The sequence below is a fragment of the Anguilla anguilla genome, chromosome 2 (assembly GCF_013347855.1).
Source record: "Anguilla anguilla isolate fAngAng1 chromosome 2, fAngAng1.pri, whole genome shotgun sequence".
NCBI lineage: Eukaryota > Metazoa > Chordata > Actinopteri > Anguilliformes > Anguillidae > Anguilla > Anguilla anguilla.
Genome location: NC_049202.1, coordinates 36,166,562 through 36,177,187, shown reverse-complemented (window position 1 = coordinate 36,177,187; position 10,626 = coordinate 36,166,562). Strand labels below are relative to the sequence as shown.

The 10,626-nt window shown below is 40.4% G+C and overlaps 1 protein-coding gene across 5 annotated transcripts; it reads left to right on the top strand.

Annotated features, from left to right (window-relative positions):
- The first annotated feature begins 207 nt into the window (after positions 1-207).
- Positions 208-9,672, top strand: LOC118220328 (tumor necrosis factor alpha-induced protein 3-like). Of its 5 annotated transcripts, none has more exons than XM_035404177.1 (8): positions 208-361; positions 2,116-2,213; positions 2,340-2,460; positions 7,603-7,793; positions 8,137-8,278; positions 8,460-8,630; positions 8,751-8,931; positions 9,296-9,672. In XM_035404177.1, the coding sequence occupies exons 2-8, from the start codon at positions 2,154-2,156 to the stop codon at positions 9,585-9,587; spliced, it is 1,158 nt and encodes a 385-aa protein (XP_035260068.1). In that variant the 5' UTR covers positions 208-361; positions 2,116-2,153; the 3' UTR covers positions 9,588-9,672. The 5 variants fall into 5 exon arrangements, with proteins under 5 accessions (XP_035260068.1, XP_035260066.1, XP_035260067.1 ...); XM_035404176.1 differs by having other exon boundaries at positions 218-572; XM_035404174.1 differs by adding an exon at positions 479-572 and having other exon boundaries at positions 246-361; positions 2,116-2,460.
- Positions 9,673-10,626: the final 954 nt, after the last annotated feature.

Here is a 10,626-nt window from a genome sequence, read left to right as displayed (position 1 = left end):
AGTATCGCCTTTTCAGGGGGAGCTCCGTTGTTTTGCCCTCATAGCACAGACGTGCAGTTCGGGCTTGCTTCCGTGTCCTTCACAGCTTAGTTGACAGGGTGTGCTGTCATAACTTGTTATTCTTCTCTATGGTACACACGCGCCGCCCTGAGTTTTGAAAGAATACCTCCTTTAACCACCGGGAGTTGTGAAATTCAAACGTTCTGCCCTCGACTCTCTGGCAATGCCCATGACTTGCTCTCCCCCTAGCGTATGTCAGGTGTAAGGATGGAAATGATGTGGAAAGTCCCGTACATTGGAAATCCCCTGTCGGGTTTTTACGCGAGTAAAGCACCACTAGCTTTGCCCTAGCAGAAGTTCGGTAAGCATTGAAATGAAATATGAAATGAAATACACTTACAAGTAAACACACTGATGAGATGCTGGCCGGTGTGTTACGGCGAAAACTTAATGGCGCTGTGGATTTATGTTCTTATAGGTTACACACTAAAAAAGATAAAAAGCAGCAATTTAATGTAACGTGAAGCATCTGTGAAAGATTTCTGCAAATATTAATCAGACGTATTGTAAAGGTAAGACTTGTCTGCGGGTTATTTGGCATTTCCTCTGAATGTTTATCAGGTTTAATTAGCTGTATCAGCTGCTTGCGATTTAAGGCACTGTATGTTTACCTAAAAATCTGAAATATAACGACAGAATTCTAATTACGTTAGCAAAGTAGTTTACTAGTTTTGTTTGACAAAATTGGAGGTGATGAACAGTTCATTCATGACGTTCACCTTTTATATTTGGCAGATGCATTTTATTTAACGGTGGTAGATTGCTACATATAACATAACGTTTGGCTTTAATTTTTACGAAATAAACGTTGCCTATGTTTAGGCTTGGGAAACTTCTTTGCATCATTCAGAAATCGACTGTCAGTCATTGCGATAGGCTACTATGGGAGCAATCACATGTGCATGCGCACAGATTATTTTACATGCATGACTATTTGACGAAGATAAGTGACATAAAGTATGTTTTACATTAGGTAGATTTGTTGTCCTTTATGCTGTTCATTCATGCTCAACAAGAGACAGCCAATCGTCAGTAAAAGTCTTGAACTCTGGTATTTAGAGCTGAGTAATGTAATTTACTGCACAGTGTTCACTTTATAGTATACATTTATTATGCTTCAAAGTAGCTAAGGCAAGCAAAGTACAGTTGTGGCAAGTCATTTGTGAATGTATCAAATGCACCTCTTCCAATGTATCTAGTTTGTATGCTGCATCATCCTTATGTTTTTGTTTAAACGTTTTTTACTTTAATCTGATCAGTGTACAATACCTTATTTATCAACTGAGTATTCGTTTATTTTGACCACTACGCAAATTCATCTGAATTACATAACTTTGTCTACATATATGCACGTTAGATTTTAACTTTTTAATTTTTTTTTTTTTTTTTGTGAATTCCAATGACCGCGAAACTCATTGTGTATAAAATTAAAGAAAGTAATATGTGCTTAGAGTCGAGGGGAAAAAATAGACCCTATAACCAGCTTACTTTTTGCAACTAGGCCTTAGTCAAGTCAGTTTCTTTCAGTTTTACATAACTGACTACTGCGCTTTCCAGCTGAAACTAATGAGTTCCTATTTATGTTAAGGCAGATCTGATAGATAAATCATCATTGATAAAAATAGATTACATGACCTGTCCAGAAAGAAGTGAAATACATGTCTTGATATAAAATTCTCTCTTGGAAACAATGGGCTAAGGATGTAGTGAATTTGAAATTTTGGTTAGCAGTGTGGCCTGTTGAGTGTATTGTGCAACAATAGCCTAATGTCAGTTATAAACTGCTGTAGCACCTCTGGAACTGGAATGGCATGAATGGACTAGGGGATTCAAACTCTCCTTTGGAATTTACCACCATTGTGTAGGGGGTGTCATGTGACTCCACACTGCCAGTTTGGGTGGAAGGTGTGGGGAAATTCTAAGAGCAAAAAAAGAAGCACGTGTTTCTTGGTTCCTCCGAAGGATATCAGTCACCCAGCACAATGGAGACCATGAAAGGACTCGCTGCTTACCACCAGCAATCCCGTTTCAGTCGCCTCTCTCCTTCTTTTCCAGGGGCCACGTTTTGCACATACATTAACCCAGACGGTACCATGTCCCAGGGCCACAGCTTTCTGCCCAAGTTCCTGTTTCTGAGCAACCTGCTGAAAGCGGTGAGGGTACAGGAGCGTGTGCCCAATGACGTGGTCAAGCCCTCGGCCAGTGGTGGCGTGGTCCATCACCTGCGCAGCATGCACAGATATACGCTGGAGATGATCCGAATCAACCACTTCCCGCAGGGCTTCCGTGAGGTCATCCAGGCAGCCATCCTGGACCGTGCCATGCAGGTCTCCCTAGAGCAGGAGAAGATGCTCAACTGGTGCCGGGAAGTCAAGAAGCTGGTGCCGCTGCGCACAACTGGTATGGATCCCACCCGTTGTAAAAGCATTCCCACCGTCAGCTGTGTGGAGGATTCTGGGAAACTGTGTTTACAATGTGCTCCTTGATTGGAGCCATTTTCTGAAATTTCTCGTAATCTTGAGGGGTGTCTTCTCTACAGTGATGTCTAATAAGTCTGTAGTATTGTAGATATTGACACAGAACACCGTAAAATTTCTCAATATTACATCAGCTCTGAAAGAGTGAGAATCTTGTTCTGAACCCCGCATGCTTTCTGTAGGTTCCACAATAGCTAATGCGAAAGGGGGCTTTTTCTTGTTACATTTGAACTTGTTAATACCACAAGGGTAAAAGTTTCTATCTATTTTTGGAGCCTTTAAAGTCTGGGTCATTGCAGGCCCTCTCTTCTCTTAGTGCTTAGTTTGGCTTCTAGTTTTGTGTACGCAGCTAGACAGTGTTGCCACGGCAGAGGTGAAAACCTCCTTCCTTTGCGTGTACTATTCACAGGTAATTGTTTGGCTTGTCCATTTCTTAATGGGGAGCTGAGTCAGTTGTAGACCACATAAGAGCAGAAGAAAAATGTTATTTATTGTAGGCTTTGTGTCATCAGAATACTCAGCCTTATTTTGTGGAAAACCCACTTGCAGTACGTCAGACGTCTATCTTATTGTAAATTGCGTACATACATGACACTTACGCTGAAGCACTATGCAATGTCTGTGTGGACTGGGACTTACTGTCTGTCTGCCTTCCACCTGTCTCTTCATGACTCAACTGAAAAGAGGGCATTACACTTAGGTCATTGTTCATGTATATTGCATTAACTTTACTGTAAGTAATTTACAAATAATTTGTTCATTCACAGTTTGGTCATGTCATGTGTAGAGTGTGAGACTGCATACAGTCATTCAAAGAAGCTTGGTCAGATTTGAGTTATTTTCATCTACTGTACTAGCAAGGTGTGATTAAATTATTGGATTCGATATAACTGCTGTACATGTCAGCATGAGGTATAATGATATGGTGAATACAGTCATGGTAACATGGTCTGGAAAGGAGCATGTAACTTAGTCCATTAATCAGTTAATTTCCCCTGCTCTTAAAACATGAATGTGAAATGAAATGACAGTAACTGTGACATGGCTTTCCCATCATAAAAATAGTAAAATTATGAAAGAGTTGAGTAGTATTCTGCTTTCCATTATGACAAGCCTGGAAATTCCTCTTTGATGTAATACGAAAGAGCATGTTTGTTTTATGGTTGACCAGTGCCTGCATGTCACACAGGTTCAACTTTCACCAGCATGCATTCCAAAATGTAGATAATTCCCTGATGACTAAGTAGAATTCTCACCATCAGATGACTCCGTAATAAGGACAGGAAACTTAGGAGAATGTGACCTAGTATCTGCCTAATGAATGAGCATTTGCTCATATAAGCTTTTTAAGAAAGGCAGTCTAACCTGAATGTTTATTTTTGTTAACAAGAACTTTGGAATTTTGAGATATTGGCCTTGGGTATTTCCAGACTGGCATCCCATGTTTGTCATGCGCCTTTCTATTGCTGTAGAATTCCTGTCGTCACATGAGTGTGGCAGCTATAGAAGTTCAAATGTTGGACTCTTAGTGCGACTGGTCAAATGGTGTCCAGCCCTGATCCTGGGGATCCGTGGACTGCAGGATGTTTAACCACTGGCTGTAATAGTGCCTGTGATTGAAGTGCCCATCCGTTCCAGCTCTCCAGTGGAATAATCCAGAGGTTCACATTGCAGACTTTGGTCAAGTGGGATGTGATAACTCCCCGGGGGGGTCCATGGGCAAAGTTACAATTTAGGAAAATGGCATAAGCAATATGGAGCTAGCTGGTTTTCTGTTTTTTTGTTTTTTGTTCTAAAGTGATCGCCATAATTGTTTCAGTGTCTGCCTTGACTGATTTACACACCCACAATATTAAAGCAGGCTTTGTTTGTCCTTGTTAAAGTACAGTATTTAATGTGATCTTGTTAACCTAAACATTGTATGGGCAAAAGATATTGGGGAGTTCGTTATTCACAGATTTCAAAAAGCAACAAAAGTTCCTTTTACAAGCTCATTGATTATATTGAAAATAAATGAATATTAGGCTAAATAATACATTTTTTTTGGCATGGAATGCCTTGTAATATGTTTTGAAGTTTGAGTATTGAAATAACAGTTCTGTAGGAATGACTTCATTTGCATTTTCATTGCTTCATCTGGGTTATTCCAAGATTATACATACTTCCAAGCGAGTTGCACTGTGATTCATTACAAAAAAGTATCAGCATATTTATAAGTAAGCTGTTTGTAAAAAATAAGTGTGTCTTAATGATACAAGAAAACAGGACAGTCCACACTCCTTTTGTATTTTTTTTATTTCTTGCTTTATTCAGACAGTTATAAAGCAGAAAGGGTAACAGATGGAGAAGGACCCACAGCTGAGAAAGTGCCATGGCGGAGGATCAAACCCCCATCCATGCAGGGGACTCGCGAGATTCAGCCGCCCATTTAGGCCTACTACTTTTCCATAGGAAATGGCCCACAGTACCTTTTGTTTTTGGTGATTTCTCTGTTCTTCTGACACCTGCCACTGGTAAACTGTAAGAAATTCCATGGGCAGTAAAAAAACATATATATATATTTTGAAATCAACCCTTGAATGGGCTTGTGATGAGGAGGCATTCCGGCTGGGCCAAACCCCACCCCCCGGGAAACTCCACTGCCAATTCATGGCTCTGATGTCTCAGGGTAGAGGAAGAAAAAGCTCAATGGCGGCCACCCAGCTCTTAGTCAGAGAGAACCACATTCAGGGAAATTCCTCTGTGCTGCACTTTAGCTTGAGTGTCTGCTCATCGCACTTGTGAGTGTTGCTCAATGAGAGAACAGACACATCTTAACAGGTCAACTATGAACAGTCATTAAGTCCAGTATTCATCAGTTTATGGTTTCTGTGAAACATAGGAAAAAGTTAGCCTCCCTGCTAGTGCTGTAGGATCAATGTCAGAAGTGTGGGGGCTCTTAGGGAGATATAAAAAGAGTCCACATGAAATTGTAATTCTAAATTCTTCTTTATGCTTCTTTTGAGAGAAGATGGTAAAATAGTCAATTTATTCATTTACACATTGTCTACAATGTAGACAAATATAGTCAGTTTCATAAAGATACAAGGTGGGCTACTTTTTGACATACACCGATCAGCCACAACATTAAAACCACCTGCATTTTTCTGCTTTTTTTCTGGTTTAATATTTTATTTTCTCTGTATGTAATCCAACAAATCACACGTGGTCAAAGTGCAGACTCGGAGCTTTTATTAAAGGGTATTCTTATACATTTTGGTTTGACCGTGTAGTAATTACAGAACTTTTTATACGTAGTCCCCCATTTCAGTGTTTTAGACAAATGAACTTAATGTCAAATAAAAGAGTCATGTTTTGTATTTGGTTGCATATCCTTTGCATGCCATGACTTCCTGATGTCTGTGACCTATCAACATCATCAGAGTCTGGATATCTTGGAAGTCATGGCATGCAAAGGATATGGTAGTTGTGGCTGATCGGTGTATATAAACAGCAAAATAATACAACTTTCTTTTCAACTCAAGTCTTCAATTTATAAACACAATAGTTGAGATCTGACACAGTATGATCACTCTGTACAGATATTCACTTAAAATGGACAGGCTCTTAAATGCCAATGGTTACACTGCTGAGTGTATACATGCAATGCTATTTACACAAGGTCACCAAATGACCGGTATATAATCATCATTTTGGATTGGTCATATGTCAGTCTGTAACATTCTAATAATCTTTTTGTTTTCCTGCAAATGAAGGGAGATTTTGGGATATATATTATTAAAGCAATGGTAGTTCATTACTAAAGGTCTAGATGTATCCTACATCCAAATATAACTCACAGCTACACTCTCATGTAATGCTAGTTACACTTGAATCTATATGATGTTATGTTACGTAGCTACCTCACTTTAAAACATAAATTCAACCTGCAAACTGTTTTCTAGTTGGAATAATCAACATCCTTCAGCACTCTGTGTGAAAGTACGCATTTGAAACCATCCCTCAAAGCTTACTCTGTTAGCAATAAAGTATGCCTGCATCACACCAATGGGTCACAATTGGCCAGTTGAAGCTATTAAACCAGGGCGGTTCTTGATCATAAATGTGGCAACTTTCATTTGTATTCTGGATTTATCACTGTGGTCTAGTGGTTAAGGAAGTGGGCTTGTAACCAGATGACTGCAAATTAGATTCCCAGATCTAATCAGAGTTATGTGGCAATGTACCCGTTTCATGAATTTTTTTCAGTTTACATAGACCTGTATAAATGGTGTAACATGTAGAGTGTAATCTACTTATTTCACTCTTGGTGGAGATTTGGAGTTACTTGCTGTTCAGTCCATTTCTGTTATGTGGAATGCTAAAAATGAAACAAAAATACTGAACACTTGGATTCCATTTATTTGTCATTCTGTTTAGCTGAGATTTTTGCCTAAGGAATGATGTAGCGTGTAAAATCAGAAAACAAGTCTATTGAGTTATCATTTCAATTGTGCAAAATGTCAAGCTTATGTTATTTATAATAATGTAGTTATTGGTAAAGCTGTTAAGACAGGCTGTATTAAAAATAATGGAACATAGCTGATGTAACTGGTAAAGATATTTTCACTTAGTTTCATTATCAGATTGAAGGCTTCCTGCAGTTCCTGTTTTATGTACCATAGACATAAATAGTCGGACCATCATGCACAAGTGTAAGAGTGGGGTGGAAATCCCCACAGCTATTTTCACTGTTTTGTGCCATGGTGTAATTTTTAAATGATTATTTTTTAAATTATTTTGGTTTAAACTGATATTTTTTCCTTGGATAGCACCATTACTAGGTTGTCTTTTCAATGAATGCGGAAAAGTTTTAGTTTCTGTATGCGTGTATAACAACTGAAATATGAAGATGGGGGTCTACCTGTTAATTTTAAATGTCTACAGATATTCATGTGAGCTGCGCTATTCAGTGAAGGTTTAGAATGTGTATTGAGGTATACAATAAAGTGGTGGGCTACTGTATATAAGTGGCCTTCAGGAGCGCTTTAGCCTAGCTCATGGGTTGCCTGTCTCTCTGTTGCAGGTGATGGAAACTGCCTGCTCCATGCTGCCTCCCAGTACATGCTGGGGGTTCAGGACACCGGTCTGGTTCTGCGCAAGGCACTGTACAGTGTACTGACGGAGACGGACACCTGCAATTTCCGCAAGCGATTTCAGACAGAGCTGCTGCAGTCACAAGAGTTTACGCAAACCGGGCTGCGCTACAACACAGTAGTGAGTGCCCATGCCCTCGTATGGACATCACCAGCGCAATTGTGTGTCTTTATAGGCAGGGTGCTTATGATTCCAAACTTGTATTTAAAAGCCTTGATTTTATAGTACTGTGGACATTCTGAGCTTTGGAGATCTTAATAAAGGGACGCAATTAAGAACTAGGCACAGTAGGCGCTACTCATGGGCTGTAACTACTTATTTGTCCCCACTCCTTATTTGTGCATTTTTCCTTCTACTTCTTAAAGGAGGATATTGAAGTTACTTTGGGGGAGATGCTCAGTCAGTGAAAGAGTGAGTCAGGAACACTGGCATAGAGTGAACTTTGGCCTATTTGTCCCCTCAGAACTGGCAGGAGGAGTGGGAGAAGATCGTAGAGAGGGCCTCTCCTGAAATCAACCGCGGTGGCCTCCAGTATGACTCATTGGAGGATATTCACATCTTTGTCCTGTCCAACATCCTCCGCAGGCCTATTGTTGTCATTGCAGGTAAAGGCGCCCTCTTACCTCACAGGGGAGCCAGGAAATGCCAGGGGTTGGTTCTGTTTGACCGGCATGATGTCAGATAAATCAGAGAGAAACATAAATGTGTAGGTGCATAAAACTACAGATGCAGTAGGTACAAAAACACAACCAAAAAGATCAAATCATTTCCCTTTTGGATCAACAGATCAGGTGCTGAGGAGCATGAAATCAGGCTCCTCCTTTTCCCCTCTCAATGTGGGAGGTGTTTATCTGCCACTGCACTGGCCCCCGGGAGACTGCTACAGGTATCCCATAGTGCTCGGCTACGACTCCCAGCACTTTGCGCCCCTCATCACCATCAAAGACAGCGGCCCAGGTATGCAGACTGTTCAAAGACTCTTTATGGAAATCCCAAAGTGTCCTTGGGACTCAAAGTGAGTGAGCCTCTTAAAAGAAGGACAAATGTGAATGATTGCCCGTCCAATGTGTGCTTCAGAAATTCGAGCTGTACCGCTGGCCTACCCTGGAAAAGGTATCTTTGAGGACCTCCGCGTCCACTTCCTGACGGAGAAGGAACAGCAGCAGAAAGCCAAGCTGATCCAGGACTACCTGACTGTGATTGAAATCCCTGTGAATGGTCTCAGTTATGACACAACGCACATCATCAATGCAGCAAGGTTTGTGGGAAAGGAGGGTGCATCAGACACTAATTCAAACATATGAAATTGTGAAAGCTCTACAGTGCTAAATTTATAAACCTAATGTTATTTTAATACCTCTAGGTTGAGGTTAAAAAAAAAATAAAAAAAACTCTAAAGCCTCCATTAGCATTTTCAAGAGGAAATTATTTAATTTGATCTGAGTTTCCATATCGGTTAAAAAGCATGACTTTGTGACTTTGATTGAAATGACTAGACGACTACACATACATGTCACGATTAATCATCATTTTGGAAGAAATATGCAACCCACCCTATAACACATGTCAGTCAGTAATGTTGCTAAGATGCTCTTCAAATTACATCTGGTTCTTTCTTGCAGACTGGATGAAGGGAACCTTCCAGAAGACATGAACTTAATGGAGGACTACCTGCAGCTGGTCAATCATGAATTCAAGCTCTGGCAAAAAGAGAAGGAGCCGGCCTCAGAGGCCAGGCCTCAGGACTCCCCTCGCTTCTCTGTCTCCCAGCTGTCCCTTATGGAGGCTCGCTGTGCCACCTCCAGGTGCCCGTTCTATGCATCGGTGGACAGACTTTGTACAACCACAAGCGACCAGGAGGAGCAAAACCACCAGCTTCTCCATCACCATAAGATTTGCACAAATTCTGTTTGAAAAGCAAAAGTCTTTGTGTCTTCCCTTGTCTCACATTTAGACCATGTTTCAGTGCAGCTTAATTAAATTCCGCCATAGAAATATACTGCCTGTTGTTCCCTTTTTCATTGTTATAGATCTGGAGCTCAGCTTTGACTACATTATCTTGAAAGAGAATCTGCACCAGCCTTCTCCACAAGATTCACATTGACAGCCTGAATTCAAACGACGTATTAAGTTCATGTTCATTTTCCTGAAACAACAGTAAAATCTTTTAAAATCAATAAATCGTTTTAGTTTCAACTAATCAAACCATAGAATTAAAACTGGCTATTTTGCTGTGCATTTTAAAAAAGAGAGACTCACCGATGCAAAAAATATTTTTACTTCTGCGTGACTTCAGCAGCACTGCTAGCTGTTCATGTTTTAACATTCAAGGGTTAGAATATTTATAGACCAGTTTATTGAACAGCACACATGTAATGGTTAACTTTATGGCTCTATGATAGCAGTTCTAGAGTTATGATAAAATGATAGTTTCCTTTTCCTTTAAGGCGGTCGGTGCAAGATTTTTAAGCACAGCTTTATCGCCTACGCTAACACGCGTTTCGCCTACTTTAGTTATATACGTTATTTTTTTTAATTAAGTGTCTTTAAATAGGTTAGTGGTATTATATAATGTGGATATTTCGCACTGTTAGCGTTAGGACTGTAATAGTTTTTGTGATGCGTGCAACAGTGATGACGAGAGTGTTGGAACATTACCAAAGTGTGGTGGACAGTGAAAATTGTTTTCATATCGTCCCATCCCCATACAAGAAAACATGCCATAGTACAGAGAATAGAAATACATACAAGGGTCAATTATTACACATTTAGGACGCTTTACTCCGCCCATGACTCCTACCTTCACGGGTCTGTTGTGTAATGGAGAAGCGCAACACGCAACAGGGCACGGGTAGGATACATAGACGAATGCTTGCCGTCCTGTACCGTGCCATGCTGGTCAATGGAGAAGCGCCACTAGTTAGCGCGTACGGATGCTATACTGCACGCATGA